This window comes from Echiichthys vipera (assembly GCF_963691815.1).
Source record: "Echiichthys vipera genome assembly, chromosome: 14".
NCBI lineage: Eukaryota > Metazoa > Chordata > Actinopteri > Perciformes > Trachinidae > Echiichthys > Echiichthys vipera.
Window position 1 is genome coordinate 21,611,479 of NC_139839.1, and position 27,973 is coordinate 21,639,451.

At 39.5% G+C, this 27,973-nt stretch overlaps 1 protein-coding gene across 3 annotated transcripts in view; it reads right to left on the reverse strand.

Annotated features, from left to right (window-relative positions):
- The window catches only part of specc1 (sperm antigen with calponin homology and coiled-coil domains 1), a 77,194-nt gene that overhangs the window by 42,902 nt on the left and 6,319 nt on the right, over positions 1-27,973 (reverse strand). Inside the window, exons 1-3 of one of the 3 annotated variants that reach the window (XM_083927653.1) lie at positions 21,539-21,657; positions 15,139-15,323; positions 14,760-14,895 (exon numbers count right to left, since the gene is read on the reverse strand). In XM_083927653.1, coding sequence (XP_083783779.1) covers positions 14,760-14,895; positions 15,139-15,300 — 298 coding nt within the window. In that variant the 5' untranslated portion in view covers positions 15,301-15,323; positions 21,539-21,657. Of the gene's footprint in view, positions 1-4,603; positions 5,004-14,759; positions 14,896-15,138; positions 15,324-21,538; positions 21,658-27,973 lie in introns of those variants that run through there. The other 2 variants (XM_083927652.1, XM_083927654.1) reach the window with 2 other exon arrangements.

Here is a 27,973-nt window from a genome sequence, read left to right on the forward strand (position 1 = left end):
AGTGCGGACCATGGACCAGCCAACTGAGAACTTAGGGAGAATTTCTTTATGCTCCAAATGGAAAACAGTTTAACACAGAACTCACTGAAGGAATAATAATATGCTATTTAACATGATTGCAGGTTTATTGGATCAGTGTGTGGGATGGGTAACAGGTTGCAACGAGTATTGCTAAACTTAGTTTAAAGCTTCTGATGATTTCTATCCCAACCTCAGACTTTACATTTATTAGGAATAAATGTTGCAAGACTTAGGATGTGTTAAGCTGTGGTCTACTTTCCTGGATTGACCCCAATAAAGATTAAAAAACATATTCTGTTGAAGATTAAGATGTAAATACGATTTTGCACTAAAACATCAGCTTCTAATCTCAAGCAACACTTGGGTACTGTGGCTCCCTTTCCACTGACCACAGCTTTAAAACATAGCCAACAGAGATGCAACGATTATACAGAAGGTCTCAGTCACACCAGCATTTAGAGAAACAGGATTTCAGACAAGGCAGAGTAAATTCATGCACTGCTTTCAAGCACAGTGTAATATTGGAAATGGAAATCCATGCCATCAGTCCTTAGCTTGAAGAGAGCAGAAGAAACTGTCATATTTGCTGTTCCATAAAACACACACATATGTGTTAATGAATTCTGCTGCTCCACCTTCTAGAGTGACTGAACTAAGACACTTAATCATGAAACCCAGTATTCCCAACTTCACTCTCAGAAAGTGATAGTGATGTGATCTTTCTCTGAGCTGCTCCCAGGGTGAGGACAAACCACAGCCAGCTGCTGCCAGATACACAAACTATATCAGGTGGATTTGGTATGCACTGAACAACACATGGTCACAGGCGTACAGGTCAGATCCAATCCAACTGTTTTTAGGATGTCAATTGTACTGCTTGTTGCTCAACCATAAATAAGTGATTTTTATGAGCTAAGGCCTGAAGGCTATAATAATATAACTTTGATGTCTAGTCTCCAGTTACACAAACATGACATTTAAACAGCACACGCCTCTCTTTACAAACACAAAGCACTGGAATGGCCGGTGTGTTTACTGTACCAACTGCTAACTGCCACGGAAAGTATGACTGATGTAACTTCCTCAGTGTCCCAGCTATCAGAAGTTGGACAAACCTGCTTCCTCATGTTGAATCCCTGCTCTATGGCAATTGAGAGGTGCTGAGATAGCCCAATAATCTACATATTTCCACATTCTGTCTTGTTACTCACAGTGGTGTTGAAGCTCTCTGTATGGGAGCGGTACCCAACAGGCCCACTGAATCAGTGCTTCACCAGACAGATAAGCATTTAGCGTCAGTGTTAGAAGTTCAATGCTGTGCTATATTTGGCAGAAAGGCAGCTGCTAAAATAATGCCAATAAGCAAAAGCGATGTCGCTGTTTGTCTGAGAGAATGATAAGCGGAGAGCCGCTTATGTGGGAAACGTTAACGCAGGTGTACACCAAGCAGAAGCCACACAGAACTTTATCCTACTTAAACAAGCACGACATGAAAATATGCCTTCCTGGCAGAAGCACTGTTGCCGGGCCTCAATCAATAAAATTACCCTTCTTCAAAAGCACCTGCTTGTTTTGGTTATTCTGGTTGAAATGCTTTTAGCTGTGTCGTACCACCAACAAGACGTCACTATGTCACCAAGCTTCCAGTGCCAAAGACTCCCTGTCTCAGATGCCCCAGGCACTGTTGCCTGGTGGTCACTGAAGTGGCACTTATGCAGACTAGCAAGCAGAAATCATTACAAATCTTTCGTTGATGTCGGGCGGAGCTATGATGGGAATTTCATGAGGTCACCAAACTCCATGCACAAATTAGTGTGACAAAGGCTTTGGCTGTTCCGCACTAACAGATGCAATTAAAACAGGAAAGTCAGAGAAATGTCAGTCAAGTACAATATGTACGCAACCACACTAATCAGGTATATTAACTGCAAACACCTGTGTGGGTGACTGGGATTTAAAAAAATATCTAGAACACAAACTTATTGAGAGGTAGAAATACCCAGTTAAAGTAAAGCATTAGTCACGTTTATGTCAGACATAAACAGTCCAAAAGTTGAAAAAAAAATTTTTTAAGTCAACATTTAAAAGAACAATTATAGTGTTAAAATGTAAGGAATTTCCTATTGGATGCCTGAGTTGACTTTGGTTTCTGACCCAGCACCCATAAAAAATAAAAAGTTAATGTTGCTGTGCTGCAGTGTAACCAGAATCAAAAATGTTATTCCAATGACAACACACTAGCTGCTACATTGATGACATCCCCCACTTTCAAAAGAACACTGAGCTTTTCCAAATTTTTGGCAGCATGTTCAAACATTACAGCTTCAAGTGTAAAAAGTCTGTAAAATTTCCATTTTTGACCATGTGAAAGCCATGACAACCTATTTTACCTCCCTACACAAACATGTTTTAAATTTCCTTTAATCCTGGATCCCAATGGGTTCAACTGACTGAATTGTAGTCCTGAAAATACACCCAATGTTATTAGAAAATATATTACTGACAATTCATCAACAGCCGACATCATGCTGACTGCAGGCTCTGGTCTTGGCCGCCCTCCTGGTGAGCCAGTGAGGAGCCAGGAAGGCTCAGTGTAGTAGCGTTCAGTGTAATTTGGTTCTGATAACGACCTCCTTATCACTGCAGCAGACAGCTTACTCCTTAGCCTGCCACTTCAGAGATAACACCATCAATCAAATCTAAACGAGTTCCTCCTTTTCCCACATTTCTTTCCTTACTTCCAACACTAAAACTGTTATTCTACATTTCAAGCCCAAAGTCTGACAAACCTCAGCTGGACGTTTCACCGTCTGGATTGAAGGGAAGCTTAAGTAAAGAGTTATAGATATCGCTGTTCATCAGAACAAATCAGATAATGAACCCCTGCTTCAATTAAAGGCTAAAGTCTCTATGCTTATCATTATACTACTACCACCTAGTTAAAAAAAATAGATTAAAGAGCTTCTGTGCACCCTTGGTCTTAGCTCTCTTGGATCTATAGCTTCATGTCATGAGCAGGCATAATGAAAAATCAAGCCGTTTCATGATCGATTCTCATTTACTATAGAGGCTCAATTGAGAAAATGGAGAGTGGTCATTTATTAGAATAACAGATCAACCAATTAATAATATTGCTGACTACTTAATTTCATAATGTGGAAATTGGACCGAGGATCATGGACCAAGCAGAGATTAAATACGTCTCATAGCCTGAAGAACATGACTGATGACTTATACCATGTGTGACTGTGATTATTCTTTTGCTGGCTGAACATATATTTCACTGATTTATTTAAGTTTTAACCCCACATTCTTCCACATACCACTTATAAGTTTGTCATAATTATTTAGTACCAAGAGCAATATTCATCAACAAGCAGCCCGATTTTGCTTAGTAACTAGAGTGAGAGTTAGTGAGATTAAAGAAGGCAGTATTAGCCTCCTTAGTCTCGACATTTTGACTTAACACTCAACGATCTTTTGTTTTGTGTATTATGTATTAACAGTGCACTGCATGCTGCGCATGCATGCGTGTATCGAGAAGAAACTAGGAGCTAATCTTTTTTTTTTAAGCATGCAGTAGCTTGCTACCATTGCCTTCCAATCCGAGCCCACTATGCCCTATCTTCTATTCTATTCTAAAAATTTTAAAAAAGCAGCAATTTCCCAGCTTGGGATCAATAAAGTATTTCTATTCTATTCTATTTAAGCAACACACACTACTGCTATGAAGTGATGCTCGCTAACACCACACACTAACACCCACTACTGACAAAACACTACACTATAATGTGTGTTTGTGTGTGTCCATGCTTGTTGCCCTAGCAAGCCACCTGACTGTACACTATTCAGTGTCTATTTTTTGTTGGGATGAAAACATGGAAACATAATCACGTAACAGCATAAATATATGATGAAGACACCATGAGGAGGCTTTGTGTACATAAACAAGTACACATATATTAAGATGCAAATACTCAATTTGTTAAAGAAATTCAGAGAGGTTACAGACTAGAAGAGCTTGGTTGTCTTTCGATTAGCGTGAAGTTGCTGCTGAGAGCAGTTCAGAGGGACTTTGAAATGGAAATCTTACTGAGGCGCAGTGAGCTCGGGGCTGTGAGCGTGAGACTGATGATACCATCTCTTTTGGCAGGTTCCCTCATGCTTACTGTGAGGCAAATCTCACTCAGCACTTTACCCGCCCAATATGTACACAGAGGTGCAAACTGATACACATATACGGACCTGTACTGACTAAGTACAAACACGATATCAGTAATTACACACAACAAGTGTGGACACACACAAATAATGGCACAGGAACAGAGCACAACACGGGAACTTCTAACCCGTTTAAACAGCTTCTATAACTCCAGGGCATATTAATCAGTCATCAGTCAGTATTCATTCGTCAGGACTTGTCGTGTCACATGTAATCAGACATGACATGTCAAAAGATTAGCTCATATCTAGTACATTCAGCACATGTATGTCTTTTCCTTTTACATCAACAGAGAAAGGCAGACGCGGACAAAGAGGGATAAGTGATGCTGAGGAAAACCGCCAAACAACAGATGCAGACCTGACTCTGTTTCCTCCTGTCTCCCCGCTTGGTTCCCCATGTTGGTCTGCTCCGTGACTCCCACTCTCCACACCGTAGCGGACTAATCCAAGAATCCGGGGCTGCGGGGGAGAGGTGTGTGTGTTGGTGTCTCTGTACAGCACCCACAACCAGCGCCGGTCAGCCACATAGAGAGGAAACCATAACAGACATACGATTCTTCTTATTCTTCCCTCCTACTGGTCTTCTTTTCTCAGCTCCTTCCCAGGACTGCGTGAGGGAGTGTATGTGTGTGTGCATGTGTGAGGAGGCAGGACCGTGTCCTGTCAGTGACTAACTGCGAGTGTGTGTGAATGTGTGCGTGTCCTCAAGAACAGTGACAGCATGTCACACTGGCAGGCGGGCGGGCGGGTAGCGTCGTGTGCACTTCATTATTGCTGTGATGACTGGAATCTGCTCAGAAGGGGAGTGGCTTTCAGAGCCACACACACAAACTCACACACACCCACACATTAACACACCTCCTCCCACTGCTGCCAGCCAGTTTACTCTCACCAATACTAGTTGAACAATGGTGAGATGAACCATCCCTCTCACTGGTACTGAAAAGACTAGTGAGTATGAGAGAGAGAGCGAGAGAGAGAGAAAGGGGGGAGGGAAGAAGGAAGGAAAGAGGAGCAGGAAGAAAGGAAAGGCACTATTTGTATTTTTGGCAGATGGTGAAAGTGCAGCTCTTGTCCTTTCTTGCTAAGGGAACTTGCAGCCTGGGACCTCATACAAAGTCTCCTGTGCCCAGTCCCCCTCACAAAATCACAACTGTAATTTAACAACACAAGTCTTCATAAATGGGAGAGATGCTGCTCTGGGGAATAAGAGGCCACCCCAGGACTGCAGTACCATTTTTTCCTACAGCATACCCAGCAGGGAACAATAGCATGTGTGTGTATGTGAGTCTGCCTACATGAGTATAAAGATGGGGGATAGTGTGCTAGTTTTGGAGGGGTTGTGCAGAGCTAGTGAGGGGAAGACTTGTTTTGTTTTTCTGTCCTTTCTCATTCACAATGTATGCACATGTTAAATATTTATGATGGCACAAGCTACATGGCGAAACTAAGTTGGAAGGGAAAATGACTTGACATTTTCAGTTGTACTGGTCTCTTATTTGGGTCCCCAATCTTCAATTTTGTGGTTGTGTTTGCACACGCATCTACATCAGGACAATCATTATGAAGCCCTTTTGGAAAGCCCTCTACACTACAGGCAATTTGCTGTCATTAATTAATTTTAAAAAAGATGATGCTTTACGTTCTGAGTAGGAATGTCACGATTCTCTGAGACAGTAAATCTGCGATACAAATATGTGGCAATTCATATCAGTGACATAAAATGTGAATCGCGATACTCTTCTACTTTTAACTTTGTTGACGTCCTTCGTCATGAACTACACAAACAGCTCAACTGACACCACAGTGAGAAGCTCCGATCACCTGCCTAAGCAATAAAAGTTACTGTGAGGCCAAACCACGCTGACAAGCCAACTTACATCCACTTGGGGTTGAGAATATGATATGCATTGGTGTTTATATTAGGCCATTTTCGTGGTTGACTATAAAAACTCTCCACCTCTGTCCCTGTGATTGGTTCGAAAACAGCAACAGTGTGAATGTGCAGAGATCTCAGCTTCTGCCTGAAAATCTACATATGCTGATATTCCTTTAAAAACACGTAAATTCCAAACTAGGAACACGGGCCAAGCCTGAGTTTGTTTGTGTTATTAAATTATTACTTTTGTTATTTAAAACAAAACATATGTTCAGTTTCACTTTAAGAGAACGAAATATGCAAGGGTTTGCGCTACCTTGGAAATAAAAACAGAAAATATAGTTTGTAGATATCAAATAAAGGGATCTTTTTCACTCATAATTTGTCTTCAATCTCATTCTTCATATCGCCACAATTATACCCGCTTACAAGAAACATAAGGGCTTAAAACCTCACAAACTGTTCAAAGGAGCAGCAGCTTTAGCAAACAAAAGACATTTTATTCAGACCCTCCTGAAGAGGGCCAGTGCTTCATCCGACCTCAGTTTACAGAAATACAATGAGACGGCACTAGGTCATGTTATCCAAGTGTCTACGATAACAGTTTGCTGTGATGGTCCAAAAAGGAACCTCTGTTACCCAAGTGCTGAACTATGAAGTACTATAGTTATTAGAAATCAGAATCTATCTCGACTGCGTCATCAATTTTTTTAAGCCATACTTGACACAGATAAGCACTGTTATTTTTAGTAGGATGAACATTTCTGTTGCATAAGCTCAGAGCTATAAGCACATTCCCATCATGTTCACTGCTGAAAAGAACCATGGATATAAAAATGAACAAGCAGAAAAATCAAGCAAAGGACATTTAAAGTTGTAGTTGCATTTTTGCTCAACGTGTATTATTGATGCACATAATACTCTAAGCTCCAGCCAGAACATCATTTTTATATATATAAAAAAATACTCTCCGATAGCTATTAGGAAGGTCTTGTTTGCTGCATGATTCTGCCCACGTCAGGTGGAATATCAACCCTTTGATACAATACTGCACACGGCCCCTTCCAAGCCTTTTTATAGCCTATGAATGTTGCATAAACTCTTGGTACTTTTTCATCTTCGTTTCTTAATATTCTCCTCTCTCTTCGTCTCAGAGCAGCACATCAACCTTGGTAAACAAACATGCCTCTAATCCAGCTAAGAATGTTCTCCTCACCACAGGACGTCCATCTCTGTGGGCCCAAACAGGCCTCTTTCAAGATCTGGCAAGACTATTTCTCTCCGTCTTGCATCTTTAGGGGACATGTTAGGGTCACAAGCTTCTCAAGAGAAGAATTTCAAACATGATGCCAAAACTCTGGTCAACAAACCTAAAAAGCGCCAGGTGTGTTTATGCCTAAGTTGATGCCAGATGTGTAGATACAGTGTTAATTCAGGCCTTTGAAGCAAACCCTTCAGATGTACTGTAGTGAGTAGGAGTAAAGCTATTTCCGCTTGCCATAATCCTTTTTACACTTTATGCATGATAAACAGAGGAGTGCATTATCATCCTGAATACTGTAGTGTATTAGGTCTGACAGTGGCGTTTGGCTTTAAAGGTAAAGGGGTGGGTAATGCTGCATGCATATTTGTATGTCCATCTGCATGTAATGTACATGCATGTATGTCTTTTTACTGCTTGTGCCAGTATGCATCTGTCATGGCTGAGTGCTGATGCGGGATGAGGCACCCCAGTGGACTGAGGCGTGTTTGATTTATTTATCTGACAGACATGAGGAGCTCAAGGACCATACATCTCTCTCCTGCTGCCTCCCAAACACTGGCACACAGACAGACAAGGCCCCGCTGGGACCACATGTTACGGCTGAGTCTGGTGTCTGAGTTGTGCATATTATAGTATGTATGCAATATATTTATGTTTGTATGTCATATATGTATGCATGCGTTTGTGTGTATATATGTACACCCAGCGGCCACTTTATTAGGCATACCTGGTGCTTAATAAAGTGTACGTGTGGTCTTCTGCTGCTGTTCACTATCTGCTAGAAAGTAGGTGGTGTTGTGTGTTCACAGATGCTCTCCTGCATTCCTGTTGGAACCAGTGGATATTTGAGTTACTGTTGCCTTTCTATCAGCTCCAACCAGTCTGGCCATTCTCCTCTGACCTCTGGCTAAAACAAGGCATTTGCGCCCACAGAACTGCCGCTCACTGGATCTTTTCTCTTTTTGGGGCCATTCTCTGTAAACTCTAGAGATGGTTGTGCGTGAGAATCCCAGTAGATCAGTAGTTTCTGAAACACTCAGAGCAGCCCGTCTGACACCAACAACCATTCCACGTTCAAAGTCACGTAAATCACCTTTCTTCCCTGTTCTGATGCTCGGTTTGAACTGCAGCACATCGTCTTCACCATGTCTACATGCCTAAATGCATTGAGTTGCTGCCATGTGATTGGCTGATTAGAAATTTGCGTTAGCAAGCAGTTGGACAGGTGCAACTAATAAAGTAAAGTGAGTGTATATTATAATGATTTACTTTGGAAATAGATCTATGAATGGCGGAGAAGGGGCAGGATTTACTGTTAAGTGTTTACTTTATTATCTCCGTATGAGAGATAGCATGTCACTATTCTACGTTTACAATCGAGTAGAATGCCCCTCACAGGGGAGGAAGACAGAAAAGTGAATGCTGTGCCATGAGTGTTTGGTGCTTCTTGGTAAAGCTAAGCTAATCCTAATCATTCACTTCCATCTTCTTGCTGAAGGAGATTTATGACATGACAGTATTGTGCTGACACTTGTCACTCAGGAAAAAGACAGTTAAACTTTTAGCTGCGTAGGTTTCCAAATCTGTAAACCTGTGTCAAAGACTCAACATGTTTGTTCTCAACTTTTACCTTAGGCAAAAAGTACTAGATGCTACTAAGATACTGATGCGACTAGATGCTAAAGTACACAAGTAGAACAAGGAATAAATCATGACAAACAGCAAAATCTGGCTCGACCAGAAAACAGAAGACCAAATTACAAACTTTTAAATGGTCCCTTTTAGGTCCTATTTAAATTTAGTACGAAATAAGTTCTTTATTGTAATTTTGTATTTTATTTTCAATGATGAAGCTCCATACCACAGTGCATTTCAAAATGTATTTGTATCTATCTCATCTCATCTCATCTTAAACCGCTTATCCGGGGCCGGGTCGTGGGGTTGTTGAAAATGAATCTATCGTACTTTGTAATTTCCCATGATAGTCATTGTTATCCACTGTGATGCCAGTTCTGCTGACGCTTCCAATCTATCATGGTACAACTACTGTTGAGGCTACATAGGACGCTACTAGCATACCACACCCTAATCTTCATCGTGAGTTTAAGGAAGTTATAGAAAAGCAATGCTAAATATGTACTAGTACTATCTGTGACTTGCAAATGTGGTTGCAAATTGCTCAAGTAGTATCAGTAGAGCTGGCATAATGCTGAAGCAGCATAATGTAATTACCAACTGTAACTGTTAAAGTGCTAAAAAAGAATTAAGTGTACTTCAGTGAATCAGACTAACTGAAAGACATTTATGTTAAGCTCAGCTCCACTCACCTTGACATTAACGATCAATGTGAAAGCACTGACTGAACAGAGGTGAAGGGAGGCGCCTTTCAATGTGCCCATTTGTAAAGTTATGCCCTGCGGTCACCCCCACCAGGCTTGTTATAAATAGAGCAGGACAGTCTTATCTCCTTCTGTCTCTTATCCTTGCACACCCCACAGGGACTCCTCTCCAAGTGAAAGCTTTACTGAATTATTGATGAATTGTTTTAAATAAGTCATCACGACGCGGCTGGCTTTTAACCCGTTGTCTGACAGCATGGTAGAGTTGGTTAAGTGCCAAGGGGGATAGGGGAAAGACTCCATTAGCAAAAATAACAGTTTTGACTTATTAGCATGGCATACCGTGAGGGCAGGGTCAGACTGTCAGTCAGCTGACCTTTTAAGCCAATACTGCTTGTGTGTGTCCCATTAACTTGTGTGCCACGATGTTTTTTCCCAAGGGACCCTTGCCGTTTTACAGCCTGCTTAATAGCGCACTGCAATTTCATTCTAAAAACACCTAATAAAAGAATAGCTATGATGCTTGCATCTTGTTTTTTGTGCTGGAGACTTGTTTTGAAGTCTTTTAGACAGATAAAAGCCTTTTATCACCTAAGAATAATGACTACAGTGAGATCTGTTATTCGTATTATAAACCCCACTGCATAGTTGATGTCTTGTTGGTAGTGGAGATGAAAAGGTACCGAAAAGGTATTTTCAAAGATCATGATAAAAAAAGCAATCTTGGTTGCATCCAGGGAAAAACGGTATCACAGATCAATTTCATGACTGAACACAGATTCTTGCACATATTGAGGTTTGATATGAAATAAAATGTGGTATAACAGTGTGTCTTCTCCTCACAGTGCTGCAGTATTTTCAAAAATACACTGATTAAGAGATGGATGCTATATTGTTTGTGTCTTTGCTTTCCTCTGCATGCACAGAATCTCAACCGCATCTGACCCAGTTCTGATAAAATACAATTATGCATCTCACCACTGCAGTCCTCATTCCTACAATAATTAATTAGTACTGATTTGCTCAATTAGATATGGGTATAATTAGTGTGCAAAAAGATGACGGACTGTGTTTGTTGTTGTACAAAAATTGTTTAAATGAGGGTGCATTGCTTAATAATCTTTCCGAGGCCATGCAACTTAAGTAAGTTTTAGGTTTTCGACACTCTGTGACTAAACTCCTCACAGCATCTTCACTGAGTGCTCTTGGACAGCCACTGAGGAAAAAAGAGCCAATTATGCCTGACGGGTAGGAGGCCTTTTCTGCTGCAGTGTTCCTTAGAGCCCAGTAAGTCCTGATTGATTCTTGCCACTGTGTAATGTCACAGACCAACTAGGGAGCACCCCATCTATTTTTCACCAACCTTATGACACTGACGGGTGACAATATCACTCAGACAAGCCTGAAGACACATCTCAGTATTTAAATGTGTTTATCCCAAAATGTCAAACAGAATTGTCTGAACGTTTGAATCTTCTTCTTTTTCTTTTTTTTTTTTTGCAGATTTTACTTCAGAGCCTTCCTCTCCACATCAATGAATGCAAACACTCAACTCATTTCAGAGCATTGCATCTCAACTTCAATGAAGTCAAAATACCACAGTTCGCCACCCCAATCTATATTCAAATCCTGACATTTCCCCTGTGTTGATATTTCAGCAGACCTCTCAGGTCAGGCTCAGGGACTTAGAATTGAGAGCGGGAGGCTTAATGATGATTGTCACTGCTGGCATGCATGCTTAACCATTACTGCTCTTTCAGGTGTCACATTTGATTTTAAGCTCGCTGATTAGCTGGACTTTTGAGACCTGTTTGACATATCCATTCATTGTCTGTTACATGTCTTGACGTGCACTGGAGTCCCAGCCCTGGTGCAGAACAATACTTGCCTCCTGGGAACATTGCTTGATGAGATCAAATCATCATATGTTTTTATTTGTGCACATAAACAGGAAATAAAGTTGGTTAATTTAGTTTTAACTTAATTCAATCAAATTTAGAAGAGTATGTTATAGAGAAATATAGAGTAGGTCTAGACCACTTTCTCTATGATTTACAGAAACCCGACAATTCCCCAATAAGGAACTTTTAACAGGCAGAAATCTCAAACAGAACCTGGCACTAGGTAGGCGGTTTTAGGCCAAATCCCAAAGGATAACATTGTTTACATGTGACTGATGATTTTGTGTCTGCAGTGACAGCAACCATCTCAGTTTATTTTTATATAAAGGATATCTTCTTTAAGACCACAAATGTCCATGTGCTCAACATTGATTGGCTACCATAAATCAGCTCCCAACATTAGTACAGTAGAAGGATAGTGAAAAAACAAACTTTAGTTAATGAGAACCTAATCCAATTCAAGCTGGGTGAAATCAGAGTCTAAATGTGTTTGAAAGAATCTCGAGCCTCACTTGGCCTTGGTTTCTCAGCTCCTCTTGAGTCTTTTTTCAAGTAGAATTCAATTATCTCTGCTTCAGAACAACAACCCTTTCAAGGAGAATTTTACTGGAGCACAGCATCGACACACCATCCAAACAAAGGGCCACCATAAACAAACACAGCCGTCTCCCTCACAGAGAATTTTCCAAGGATGTGCTGGGAACAACATTAATTAGTGAAAAACCAATCCCTGTCATTATCTACCCTCATATTTGCCCTATACATAATAATAAGTTTTGCTATCAGGTCTACTTGTACTTGCTCTGTTTATCCAGTGATATGCCTAGCTTATACAAAGTATAAGACTTACAACAATTTAATAGATAATAAAAAATACTTAAGCAAAGTATTTATTGAAACATGGCATCCTGTTGATAATGTACAGTATTTTCAGTGAGAGTAAAGTTTGTCAGCCAGGTATCTCAGCCCTGGTTTTGGCATTCTCATGTTAAACCAGAGCCATGAAGGATCTACATGCCATAAGGTTACTTAAAATGTCTTGACCTGCCAGTAACGAATATTAATAATAAAGCAATTAGAAAGGAATCTCACAGCAGTGATTTTTTTCCACTATGTTGAATACTTAGGTGAAGACAGCAACTAGAGTGACAACAGCAATTACAAAACATTGCCAATAAGACATAAATCCTAGCTTTTTTAGGTGTATCATACGTGGAGTAAGCTCCTAAGTATAGCTCCTTAAACATGTCATGTGTATCATAAATTTTGGGTAGATTTTTGTTTGGATTTTGAAGAATAAATCACACATATGGTTAGTGGGAAGGGGGCTAGAAAGCACTGTTGAAGTCATGAAACTTCCACATATATAGCACTTTAAAACAATGAGGAGTAGCTTTGTGAAATATTGCATATAATTAAATATGTACAGTATTAGAAAGCTGCATGGGGGAACGCTAATTAAACTATTAGATTTATACAATACATTTATATAAACTATTTAATTTATCAAAAGTTGAGCCAATTTAAAATTGAAATGTTTTAATCTGTAAAGTAGTGTAAACCAATACTGCGGATTCTTGAAAACGAAATCTCTGATGTTTGTGGAAAAAATCACAACATTTTGAAGTCATTGTTGGATTAGTGTGCAAAGTTTTAGAAGTTTATCTCTAAAGTGAATTGTTAAAAAATGTGTGAATTGTGTCCTCATCTAAGCCATGGCAGTCGATGGAAAATTGAGCATATTTAAACATCAGTTTGTCACTTATGGAGCAATCAAAATGAATGAAAATGAATATCAGGCATCTCTATGTTGTTAAGATAAAGTACATAAATGCTCAAAGTTTCTAGTGATAAATGAATTTTTGACAGTAGTTTAAAAATCCTGCATTTTAATGCGGTCCCGTATGCGTCAATGGCCAATAGCTCCGTGAAATCAGCACTTGCCTTTGGACTCAAAGGTCATGAGTTTAAACCCACAGTTTTGTAAGCTGATCATCTTATACTTAATCTGGCATTTTGCTTCTTTTTTCACTTGTTCTTTTGTAATTTTCTCCACCCTATGTTAGCCTAAAAGTGAGCTTTTTGCTTTTCCTCCTTAAAATGCTTAGCCCGGATTTATGGCTGAATAGAATTAGAATAAGAATATAATTCTGCATTGACCATATGTACATATAACATTGTACTCACTGTAATCCACACAATGTTTTTCCTATTTATTTTATATATTTATTTATTTAAATGATTATACTCAATAATATCTTATTTTCCATTCTAATTAAATCAACCATATACTTGGGATAACTGGGGTTTTGTATTTAAAGTGCATTTTCCTGCTTTAAACAGTATTCAGAATAATTTAACCATATGCACAAGAAGAAATTGAAATGCTCACTATCACGTCTTCAGTGGAGTGAAATGTAAAATAATGTGTGCTTACAATATTTGCATGTCATAACGGCGCACATGATCACAGAAGTTCTCTTTTCATTCAGAGCTTTGGGGTGTTTCTTTTTGTCTTAAATTAAAACTACGCTTAGACACACACACAGGTCATTATAGAGTACTATAAGCTAAACCAACACATATATCAACACTGTTCATGCACACAAGCAAGCAAGCGCACACTAAGGAGAAATAATATCAAAAGACAAACCAAAAAATCACCAACATAATTTTTTTCTCCTTCCTCAGATTGAAAAAAAGCACATTTTTCCTCATTTGTCATCCAAAACATAGCCTGCTGTTCACACGGCTGAGCAGATGTTGTGTGAGGAGCAGACTACGAATGTGTCAGGTCTCTCAGTTTTGGACCAAAGCCCTGAGAACCTGAGTCCTCAGCCACCTGCATCTCATTAATGCCAACCGATTGAGAATAAAGAAGATGCAAGAAAAAAAAGAGTAAAGTTACCACCAGCACCTGGGAGCTGCTACAGGCACCTTTAGTGGTGTACTGTGGCCCCCTAGTGGTCACAGTTGGTAGTTGCACTATTTTCATACTATAGTGTTGATGATGATGATGATTATCTCTAACTGTGACACAAAAATATATAGAACACATCAATCATTTTTTAACATTAAAGCCCCCCCCCCCCTTTTCTTTTCTTTTTATCTGATAAGAGTGAGTCCCCTACCAGACAGGCTACGAGGACGGGCCTCCGCAAGATCTGAGATGGCTCCAGTGGTCACTGTCTTCCTCATCCGAGAGCCAGAGGCAGCGGCTCCCAGTGCAGGCTTTGTCAAGGCGTCATCACTGCTGGCTCTTTTCAGCTGGAAAGACATCTGCTGTTAGTATCAACAATATAGGTCCAATAATGTATTGTTGCACAGTATATGATTGCTTTTATTATTTCTGCATTCATTTTTATGTAAAGTGCCTTTCAGTGCCTTTTAAAGGGATATACAACTAAAATGTAATATTAATGTTAAAATAATGTTCTGATGTGTTTTAATCAGTTTCATGTAAAGGTATCATGTTAGATTGTGGTAGACTGAATTGTGCTTAAGACTCACTCTGCTGAGGCGCTGGTCTGAGGCCAGTGTGTTGGAGGACCTGGAGGTCTTCATGGCTGCGGAGGTGGTGGTGGAGGAAGATGGGACCAAGGAGGCCTGCTTGGCCCGCTCCTGGAGTCCAAGCTTGGGCAGCCCCACCTTGGTGGCGCCCGATTTCATCATGGCTGTGCCTCAGCTAATTACACCTGAGAGAAGTCCAAAGAAAAGGGAAAATAGTTGAATAAAAACTTCTTAATGGTTCTACTCAAGAGAAACAATAGCATGAACGTATATTCACTGCAGTACAGTAAAACAGCTCTCCTGGAACTGGAGGGCCGGTGTTGGGTCTATGTAAATCATAAATTAGTCATAGAGTGTGGTCTATACCTAGTTTGTAAAGTGTCCTGAGATAACTTTTGTCATGATTTGGCACTATAAATAAAATTGAATTGAATTGAATTAGTATGGTCTAATTGCTGCTCTCTTTAACCATTATTTCCCACTATCGATGCCCTAGAAGCATGAGCAAGCACTAGTGATATCAGCATGTTGAACAACAAACAAGTCTCTGACGAGTGACATTGCGAAACTAGCCGTTGCCTTGTAAAATTGAGTGTGAGAGTGTTGGACTGCCATGAAAATCTAATATCTTTATAAATACACTATAGTGTTTAGTCCCAGCGCTGGGGTTTGCTGTCTGCAGGCTGCTGCCTGTTCTCCTCATGACAAAGTAGCCTCCTAGCAGCGGTTAGTGGGGTCATTTTTGTCTGATTTGTGGTTGGCACAAATAAATCAATGTATAGTGAACACTAACATTATTTTTAGCCTCACCCACGTGTAACTTGCTGACTACAATCTATCCATTAATAAGAACTACATAGTATTTTTTAAATTATCAGTTTTGAACAGAGCTGAAGTTTCTGCAGCTTTCCTTTACAGCTCTGTGTCTAAATTTATCACTATTGCAGAAGAACATATAATATAATATAATATAATATAATATAATATAATATAATATAATATAATATAATATAATATAATATAATATAATATAATAAAATATAATATAATATAGCATAAGATAATATAATAAAATCTAACATATTTTAAAGCAATTATCATATTACAAAAGCATTTTTTTAGTAATACACTAGCTATAGATCTGGGACAAAATCAGAATTGCTCCCTCAAGCAACACAACTACATAAAATCAAAGAGGAAGCTCAGAATAATAGGCAGTACCCTAAACGTATTAGCATTGGCTATAGTGGCATTTTGTGGCTGTTCAAAAATAAACAAGCCAAGGGTTGCCTCTGAGGGCAGCTTAGGTTATTCCACTAGCAACACCACTGAAGTACTTCCTACTAGAGGGAGGAGAGAGAACAAAATCTCTTATTTCTTGATTTGTTCAGACCAGCAGCACTGACCAACACAAAGCATTATCTCCAAAGATCTAGTAAGAGGTACGCAGAGGCTACAGCCACAACTGCCATTCGCCTGTGGAATATTGTTTAAAAGCACTATAATAATGGCTTCATTTTTCCAGATCCAACAGGATGTGGTCCCAGAGACCGTAAAAGGTGTGCACTTGAAGTCCAGTAGAAAATCTACTCATCTGAGCCAAGAGTAGCAGTAGGAAATGGAAGGAGGTACGAGTGCACTTAACCATTGAGAGTGTGCACTGGTAAAGAGCTCTGTAGCTCCCAGATGACTGGCTGAGTCATTGATCAGGGATGGGGTAACCTGATCTTCTGCCACTGAGAGGCACAGTGCTCCTAATGGGGATAGCCTCTAGTCTCTGCAAGTATGGAGAGGACTTAACCCCGGATATGGTTGGCTGCTCTAATCTGGTACTTATTTAATTTGCTGCAGTAACTGAAATGTTTCATGTGTAGCACAACAGTTGAGAGCAGGACAGGTGGTGCTGCAATAAAAAAACAAAACTGCAGTAACCAATAGTTGGCAGTCCTACAAATAATGTTATGATAAGTAATAGGAGCGGTATGAAACCACTAAAGACAACTAGAGACCATCTTGCGATAGGATCACACCAGCCATGACACCAAATCGGGCCAGGGATGTAAAGTGGTGGGGCAATAGCTCCTTTCCTACTTTCTACCCTTCTACTTCCTTCTGTCCTTGCTCGGACCACACCATTCTTGCTCGGACCACACCATTCTTTGAACCTGGCCTTCATTTTACTTAAACTACTCACCTGTTCAGTTTTGTGACTGTATTGCTATCGGGGTGACAAAATCTGTCCGCAGACAGACAGACATATAAACCCAATTATAAATGGATAAAGGGCATACACCAGTTTCTCTGTCAACACCGTACCCCGGGTGAAATCAGAGTTTTCCCACCCTGTTAACAGACCTAGATAACTCCTTTAATAACCGAAGTTCTCTAGTATGAAAACGCCTTACCCGGATTTATATCGGGTAGGCGTAAAACAACAATAGAGCGTTACCTTTAAACCGGGCGAGGACTTCGCCATGGAAAGTAACATCAATACCAAGAAGACCCGCTTCAGTCATAATTCTGTCCAAAAGTTGGCCCTTCAGTCCAGCTGTATTCAGTCCAGCGGTATGTGGTGGAGTGCCACCTACTGTACCGAAGGTCGAGTTACTCTGTCAGTTTCCCATTCAACCCCCTCTCATGTATACAAGGGGAACTTCAATAATCCGATCATTCCCTAAACTGTAGTAAGGCCATTTTCAGGTTACTGATGTGCATGCAAACGCACTGAATGTTAACAACAGAGGACATTCAATTTTGTACATTTTACACTACTATTTTATTAGAGAATGTTTGCTGGTGCTTAGGGACCTATCTGATTGAGAACACTGCATGCACTTTGTTTTTTACCCATATGAGAGCGTGTGTCTCCCTGCTGGCCCATCATATGATACTGAGACCTCTCTAGGCAAGATCCTGTGACTCTCTCCTGCCTTGCCTGCTAGGCACCTCAGCTGGGATGGCTCCCCTCCCTTCAGATCAGTTTACAAGGATATGGCACCACTCATTGTCAAGCAAACTTTTGACTTCTCAGCCTGCTACCATCTCTGTGAAGGCTAAATGAGGAAGTGAGGCAAAATTTAGGATGTCCCCCTTTACTTTTTTGAAATGGGAGGGAACTAAGCAACAACCAAACATTTTGTAGAATACATGTCAGTTGTGAAACAATAAATAAGTCTTGATTGAAAAAATATGTCTTAACAATTGAAAATGTTCTATAAAGCAAGCCTGTACAGTTTAAGTCTAATCTACTTTGTTTTCACCTTCTCTGGACCACTGCAGGACTCAATTCTTAAAATACAACCTCTCCATGTTTCTCTGCAGAGATATGATCCTCAGGGGCCCAAACTGTGTCCCACTTACTTTATAATGGCCTAGTTAGGAATCCTAAAGTCTTTGAGAGACAGACAGCAGGTTGTATTTTAAACATGAACTAGCCAAGAGTTAGGACAGATTGTCAGTTGCGCGTCATCCTGTAAAAGCAATAGGCTAACACAGACACGTACAGCGTGCACAGTCTGACAAAACAAACATGTAGAATGATGATATGTGGGTTACACAAGGCTGGTAAAAAGCTAAATATGGAGTTTGCTTTAAAACATACCAAATTAGAAAACCAAATATAATTTGTAGCTACCACAGTCATAAGTAATGGGTTGTCATCTGACTTAATTATATTGCTTCCAAAAACAGGAAGATAAATGTAAAGGCTGAATATGGGACAGAGTGGTGGAGGAGTTCCACAAGTTATTTCTAACAGTTGCTGTTCTCAGACGGGACTGCTGAGAGGAGATAAGGAGAAAGCAGCGGGAGTCAAGACCAACTGTTATCAAGTAAAAGTTATTATCTGGTCCGATACAAACCTGAGGGAGAAGACACTGGACCTCATTCATCAACTGTTCTTAAGGAGAAATTTCTTCTTTTAACCCACTTACGCAAATGTCACAAAGATTCTGACATTCACCAATTTTATTTGGGTTATGTTCTTAGATAAAAACAGAATCTATGCACATTCAAGGGCACTCTAGTGCACATTGGAGATCAGGCATGGTTGTATAATATTATAGGATTTAAATGACAATAATATTTTTCATAATGCTTTTCATTATTTACAAAGCATTATGGTCTTTTAAAATACAAAAACAGTGCGCACACACACACACACACACACACACACACACACACACACACACCTCAAAATAATAATAAAAACATCAAATAATTGGTATTTGATCACGCTATTTATAGGCCCAAGTAGGTCTACTTCTGTACACTAGGCCTACACAATGGCACATTCACTGCTGCTGCAAGATGTTGCAGATCGTACCCTGAGGAGGGAACACATCTTCCAGGACCACTTAGATCTATTTGCAGAGAGATGATATGACAGTTCGTTTGGTGTTCACTTCCTGCAGAAGTACCTCCAATTCAGGACTACTGAAGTTTGGGTTATTTAACATTTAGAGTCTGGCACTCCACCCTCTTTAGACTTTTGTTTGGGCATTCTTGACTTCATTCTCTCAATGTTCCTTTTCAATTTCTGCGTGTGGTCATGTGCACATGGACCACCAGTCTCATGCCCTTTTATGTGGATTGGCAGGGCGTTAACCTAAGCTAATGAGGATCAACTAGCAAGCACTTTGACTTTACAAGGAAAACGGCATTCATCATATAAGAGCACAGGCGCAAACAGTTCTAAGGAATCAGGAATCTGACACAGACTTTTCCTAGGACCTTTCTCAAGAACAAATTTAAGAAAAAACTTGATGATAAAGGTGGTGAATGAGGCTGAAATCAACACTCATAAATGCTTTCCAAATCCGATTGAATCAAGAAATATGATATGTCAACAAGAATGTGACATTAAAAAATATTAGCTCATTGCTTCATCAATTTAGGTTTTTGAGTTTCTCCACAGCTCAATCTCTTATATTCTGCCCATTAATTTGGCAGAAGTCATTAATAAAAGATCACATCATAAAATAGTATGATTTATATCAGTTTAACAGTACACATAAATATAAATCCAGAATTTATTAGAAAAAGCATCATTTATATTTTTAATGAAAAAGATCCACACGAAAATAATTTTTAAGGTGCAACCATCAGTAGAACTGCTGTTCAGCAAAAATAGGACAGATGTTGAGCTAAAACCTCTGTACAAACCCACTACTATGTTAACAGTTACAGAGGAAATACCATCTTGCATTTGTTGCATGAATATGTAACTTGGCTGACTCAGCTTGCCACAACCACAAATCGCTTCAGATAACATGGGGAAATCCAAGCTAACCAGTCCTGACATTCTCTGAAATTAAATGCAGGTTGCCCTGGTACAGTGCAGGACAGTCCATGTGAACTACACTTCAATTATTCGGTCTATGTGTTGTGTAGGATGTGGAGCAGATGGGAGTGAAATGCTTGCACCCATCACTAGGAACTGTGCAGAAAATATCCACTGACTTTTGCGCAGACATGAAAAGAAAAGTGATCAGTGGGGAATCTGCAGTCCTGCAAAGACTTCTTGTTGTGACTATTAGGAAAAGTGCATTCGGGTGCAATCAATAACATTTATTCTATTCACATAGAACGACATTTAAAAGATTCAAGCATTGCAACACACAACAAAACATAACTTCAAACAAGGGTTTACAGCTAAGCTGAATGAAGGTGTTTCTTTGCCATCATACAATGGACATTAAAAGTCTGCTTTATTACATATTAATGTTGACCTACCAGACCACCAAAGGCAATGTGAGAGATTCAATTAATAAATATCTGTTATGCTTCAGACTGCATTTGAAAAAAAAAACAACAGAAAAAAGGATATGCAATGCTAGGTTAATGTCACTGTGCGTCATCACATCCTCTCATGTGTTCTTTCCTGCCTGGCTCATTGGTTAGCTTTTAAAAGGCTGACATGACTCTTAATATAACATACTGTAAGCATAACATAATCCTAAAAACAGCAACCTCCGGCTAGCCACAGTTGTAAAACCTTAGATAAATACTACTCCTGCATAGAGTACTTCACAGGTTGCAAAGTTTAGCCTGAGCCGCATTTCCTTGTCAGAATTTTACTTTCAGTGGTTGAAAGAAACATAAGAAACCTGGCAGAAATATCAACAGCAGATGTTTTCAGTCACTTTGTTCCTAACTTATTATATAAAATGACTTCAGTTTTTCCTCTTTCAAACTTTCTTATTCATATCTCCAATCACATCTTCAATCCCTAACAAACTCTGTCACTATAAAGCCGTCAAACAATTTCTGAAGTTAAAACAACATATCCCAATATCATCTAAGATCATAAGATAGTGAGTAATGAGAAAGAGGGTGATGACAGCTTGGTGTCAGAGAAAATGCTACAGAAAAAACCACAACAGTGGCGCAGTTCACTCACGTGTTCGGTACTGGATGCTGTCCTAGAGCCTGCCCTCTGCCTGAGTGCCCTGAGGCACAACAGACCAAAATATTCGTCCTTTGCAGAGCTCTACGAAGAGACTCTGAGGGTCAAGAGCAACTGCTTCTGCCTCAATACAGCAGTCAGGATGAGGAAGTACTGCAGGCTGCCAACCGCTGTGCTGTGTGTGCTGTTGCCTCTCACTCTCTCTCATACAAAGAGGAAGAGAGGAACAGAGTCTCAGCCATGGGCATGTTTTTCTCCTCTCAATTTTTCCAGACCTTTTTTTCTTGTGAAGAACACACAGCAAGAAAGGGAGAATGGAGAACCAGGAAGAGAAGGAAGAGATCTCCTACATAGGTTTGAGACTACTGGGCAGTGAACTGTCTGAATAGGGGTAACGTTTATTTTGATCACACACTGACCAAATTGCTTTTGTCAGAAATGCAGGTGCCTGCACTTTATTCTCAGGACAGTAAGTCTATTCCACTGTATTGTTTAATTAAAAACCACAGCCATACAAAGTAAGTACTTGTACTGTTGTAGTGACATTTATGTTCACAATGTCCGACTTTTGATTTCTTTATGTCCAAAGTGGTCTGTAGGCCGTTTGGCCATAAATGACAGCTACCAACACTGACAAAGCCAGTCCTTGTCTGAGAAACACTTCTTAATGCGAGGGTGGATCATTTGTGGAGGGGTCTGAATTTTATGCTCCACCATACTGGTCTAATTTGGATCCCACAACGTACGGCATGCCAAGGCCATAGAGCATGTGGGTAGAAAGCGTATTGCACTCTGGTCCAGGATGAAACAGGCTTCAGTTTGTGGCAAGTGGTAAATGGAGGAACTTGGCCTGACCACACCCCTACACCACCACAAAAAACAGCTTTTCAGAAGGGTGCTGCAAGGGTTGAGAAACAGTTCAGAATGCTTTTTTAGGCACCGCATGCTGTCTCACACCCTGCTGCAGATACAGATTTGGAGTGTGATTTGGCGTATGCTTTGCACTTCACTGTAATGTTGCCACTGGCAACCACTACCTTACTGCAGCCTTGCTAAATGCTGTCAAAACATTGTACTGTTCCTGTGATTGTTCACCTCCAGTGGTCACATTTCATTACACCATGACCACAGAAAATACGTATTTCTAATGTTTGGAAGGTCTTGAAATTATGTATTATGAATCTTCATAGTTCTAGGAAACAGTGCTAGCTAGTGTATGTTTTAGTTTGTTGTTTTTTTCCTACAATGGCAAATGAAAGACATCTGTAGCGATATAGTAGACAAATGTGACTTTTTTTTTAATATTCCAGTCTACCCTTTATGGATGGCTGCAGTGCTGAACAAACATGCCAGAGAACATATTTTTAATATCAGGTGTGGTGAGCCTGCTGAATATGTGAAAATTTGAGCAAAGCATGCAGTAGCTGTCGACACACTACATTCAAAAGCGTCAGATGAGTTTTCCATCACCAAAAGGTTGATGCTGGATGGAAAATTAGGGGATCAGGTGCCAAGGAGACACAAATGTATCCAAAAGTACATAATCTTTCCTTTGGCAAGTGAGCATAGTATAAAAACAGTTACACAGTCCAAGGTGTCCCAATATAATAGAACATGGACATTGAGGAAAAGCAAAAAAAAAAACACCAGAGACTAATAATTACCAGTATATGACCGTTTCTCAATTTACACATAATACACTAAGAATTTCCAAATGGAGTAAGCTTCCATAGTGCCAAGATCCTTTGCATGAATCAAAACTGAACATTTACAGAGAGGGCAAATAAGGAAACAGGAAACAGCAGACCCCTGGAGTACAGTATGACACAAACGTTAATAAATAATAATGGAACATAACACCATGTGGCTGGATGGAGGAGAGGTGGCAGCAGGCACGTTCAAGCTCCTAAGTGCCGCCTGCTTCTCAGTCTCTTCCTTTTTCCTCCCTTCGTCCACAGGAAAAGAGCACTGAGTCAGACTCTCCACAGACACAACGTGGTTGCAAAGGATGTGACAACAAATAAAAAAATGTGCAATGACGGTGAGTGTGTGGCTTCAATAGTGCTTTTTCCATGAGCATTGCCAATATTGGCTTCAACTGTAAAGATACAGTATAGGATTACAAAGGCATTGTCAAACTACATTTTTGTGCTGAAATAAATTGAGATCATAGAATACAAACTGGAATTTGAAGTCAGCTCTTAATATGTTTGAGGGTTCATTGGTATTTGGACAGAACATTTATGTTTTGGCTTCAGCCTATAATATTTCTTCTTGATGTATGATGTGACACTGATCTATGCTATATACTTGTTCCCATAAAAATAAACATGCAATTTGGTATAAACCCATCTTTTTATTTAAAGATTCATCCATTAAGAAATTCAGTCAAATAAAGCCTTCAGGCTGTGAATCCCCATTTTCAAGATGCTAAAAGTATGTGTCAAAATAACAGGAGATTCAATAAGGTGTTTTTTCGTTTACAGCCACAGTAGTCACTTTTCACTGTGTAAAACTTCACCAACTCACATTAAATGTCTTAACTTAAGTCTTACTGTCAGTGCTGTCATTGCATTTGAAACTGATATCTCTAAGAGAAGTACGTTGTGCACAGAGCATGGTAATTCTAGTGAGAGATTGAACAGTAACGTCTCATTTCACATTTTAAAATATAACAAACAACCAAAATGAAGACGAACTGGCTAAAGCACAAGCCAAACAAGATTACATTTATCAATTCTATTTTTGCTGTCATTATTGTATCTGAGGGAGAATGTTTCTTGTCATCTTGAAGCTCAGCAACAAGAGGATTTAAAATACGGATTAAAATGAAAGAGCACGTACACGATAACCTTATATGATGAACATGGATACCAACCATAGTAGGCATTCTTCCAACCCAAAAAATATATTATCTTTGCCTCTGCTGGTGTGATATTGATATGTTGCTACTGATATCACATATTACATACTAGAGCTACTGAGTCCGGAACAGATAACTGTTGCTATATAAACATATGTGTGTTGTATAAATCAACATTTCACTTATTAACAGTCTTATCTGAGACAATATTATGTACTATACACAAATATGTGTGCTTACATGCATGCATAAATGTAGTGATTGTACCTGACCACGTCGGCAGCTCCGAAGCATCTGTACAGCACCTGGGTCTAGGGAAGCGGTGTGCGCAAAGTCATTATCTCAGCTAAAGTGAAACAGGAAGAGTGTGGGATTAGTCTGTATCCCATGCTGTGAGACGGTCTCTGCTCTCCCTCTGGGTTTCCCCTTTAGTCTGAAGGGATCTGAAACTAGTACGCAACAGGACGCAAACCTCCTTCCCAAAAGCAGTATTGGGGACGTTGCAGCCTGTTTTTTTCACAAAACAATGCAGCAAATGTGTGACATTTTCTGCAGTCAGAAGTTATTTCTGAAAGTTGTGTTGTTGAATGTGAGCAAAGCCAAGATGCCAAACACGCTAGAATGCCTACAGCTGTACAAATATTTACAGACTTTAATGGTTCAAATTGCACTTCTGGGAATAGAGAACACTGAACCTACAGCTACGAAGAAATAGTTCACAGTGGCGTTTAGTGTATTGTGCTTTGATGCTATTGACTATTGTGCCAACTGCCTTTGTGTGGAGATTTTGATGAGAATTATTGCCAGAAAGAGTTAAACAAGTACCCAAACAAGCCTTCTAGTATGAATTTCTCAACCGAAACATTAAAAAAAAAAAAAACTACTTCTTAGTATCTGAATATGAAATAGCCTAAAGAGGAAAGCTGCTGCTTAAATCAGCATCTTTTAGTTCAAGAAGAGATGAGAAGAAAGCAGAGCTGGTGAAGAAAGTGCTGAGTTGATTTCCGTTGATCTAGACAGATCAATAGGTTGACCTTGTTTGGCTGGCTTTTGGGCCTATGCAGTAGGGGTTCTGAAACTTTAAAGTTAATAAGTGATTACTATGAAATGCGTGCTCATTAATTGTTACAGTCACACTTCAAAACTTTCTCATGATATTTGGATCTGCATCCAGTGTGCATTGTCTTCTTAAACAGAACTTTTATAATGTTATGTCTTAATTATTAACGTCTACGCAAATGAACATTTAAAGCAAAGAGGTCGTCTGTAATAATAACAGGCGACATTCTATGAACTCACCCATTCAACATCGTTGCACAGTCGTGGAGCAGATTCTCCGCCATCTTGGACTGAATCAACGGCTCGCACTTATAACGAAGATACGTAAAATATGTCATTCTGAGAGGGGATTTATCTGGTTAAAACTGCTAGTAAACAACAGCCATGGCAGTCGTTTCATCTAAACATTTTCCCTTCACTTCCTTTACCTGTTTGCAGCCTTACTAGTGACATTAACTATGTTTTGCAATTAATGCAACAATACCTTGTAAAATCAATCCTGCTTTATCCACAAAGCATTATATTGTGAAAATTCATTGAAAAACATATGAATACGGTTTCAGAAACAAGTTACCTTTTATCTTTTATTTCATCATAAAATGTTTATTATATTTAGGTGCACCAAACACCAAGGAAAATGCCTTACAAGCAAAAAACTAATGGCAATAATTTTTATTCTTGTTCCATTTAGGCTTGTTTTTAATGTTCTCTTCTCTGGGCTCTATATAATTATATCTATTAAAATGTCCTTTTATAATGTGTTTCTATTGCAATTTGTCTCAATACTTTTAATGTTTTATGTATACGTCTACTCTTAAACATAAGGGTAGCACATCTTTTTAGGAACAAATAGCAGACAAATCAAAATTCTTGATGCATTTTTATTAATTTTTGGACATTAAATGAGATCATATATTTAACTCTAGAATATTTGATATATTGCCAATGTTACAAAAAGCTGTGAAGAAAGAGTTATTAAAACTCTGTTACACAAAGTAAACTATAAATATGTATTTACTGTAGAGAAGCTTGTCAGACCCTCTGGAAAATTGCAGGTTTTGCACCTACCTGGCACAACTGTAAAATATGAAAATGTATATTTGTATATATCAGCTGTTTACACATCTTAACCTACTTTGAAAAATACTCTGGGGCGGAGACCTAATAAGAAGATGCGACACTCTTGTGTTTTTATGCGACCGCCACCAGAGGGCGCACTGACAGTGCTTCCGCCATTTTGGACTGAACGTTCCCCTAAAGTGCATCCGTTACCGTACTGAAACATTATGTCAACAATAAAGAATATCAACTAGTGTTCTGCAACTAACTGCTCAAATGATCCCAGTACGAATCCAGAGCTAGCTTCTCATAGTTTCCCTAGCGATCCCGACAGGTTGGCCTATTATCATTATCTATGAAAAGATGAATTGAAGACTGAAGACAATACAGCTTAAAGGAATCATGGCTTTCATGTGTTTCCAACGCACTGTAGTGGATCGTCTAAATGTTATTTTATTTGGGTGCCAGCCCATATATATATACTGTATATATATATTATATATTATATATATTTTAATTTTGGTGAAACATCCATTCCCGGCAGCCTGACCACGGAGCTCCGTCTCCTTTCCTGAAGCCTATTATGGCAATGATCTTTCTCCTGTACTCCGCTAGAAAAAGGCCGCTAGAAAGATATTATCTAACGGATTATGACTTTAAGGTGATGAGATCTTAAAATGTCTTCTTTCATCTCATGTATGCCAAACAAGCACAAAATCTTCACATTTAGTTGCTGTTGATGATATTGCTGAATCGTTTGTAATTCAATAACTTAATGGACACAATCAAAATTATTTCATCCATTAAAAAAGTGAGTAAGCATGCACATTTTGACTTGTTTGGCCAAAGCTAAACAGGGTATTACTGAGCTTTGCTACCTCGCAGCAGTCATAGCCATCCATTATCTCCCAAAAAAACTGCTCTGTCCTGGATTCACCAGGCATAAAGTAGTAAGCACTGATATAGAGACAGTCTTCTTGCATATTTCATCTGCTTCATCCTCCGTTTCATCTTTCTCAGAGCCGAGCTCCCTCGAGGGCCAAACTTCCTGCTCTGATGGTGTCAAAGTTCTTGTGTGATAAACAGCCCAAACCACATTGCAGAAACTTCAGCTGCTTTCCTGTCTGCCTGGCAGGCTAAATGTACAGCGAGTGGGCAGACTCCATAGAAACACTAGCATAGCATCCATGAGAACGGAAAGGGAATAAAAAGGCAACCACTCTACAGAGCTCAGTGATTTTCCACAATGGAGCATCATAGTATTAGTGCCACTGAGTTGAATTCCTGACCAACCTAAAAGGGGAAATCCCTGCTGTGTCTTTCGAGTTTTCAACAGTACATAGACTTGTGGCATGAGAGCTATTTGATGTGCACTGTGGGTGTGTTCTATGTAACCTGTATGATGACCACAAAGAGATAGAAATGGGTCAGATCTTTTTCAGCTATCG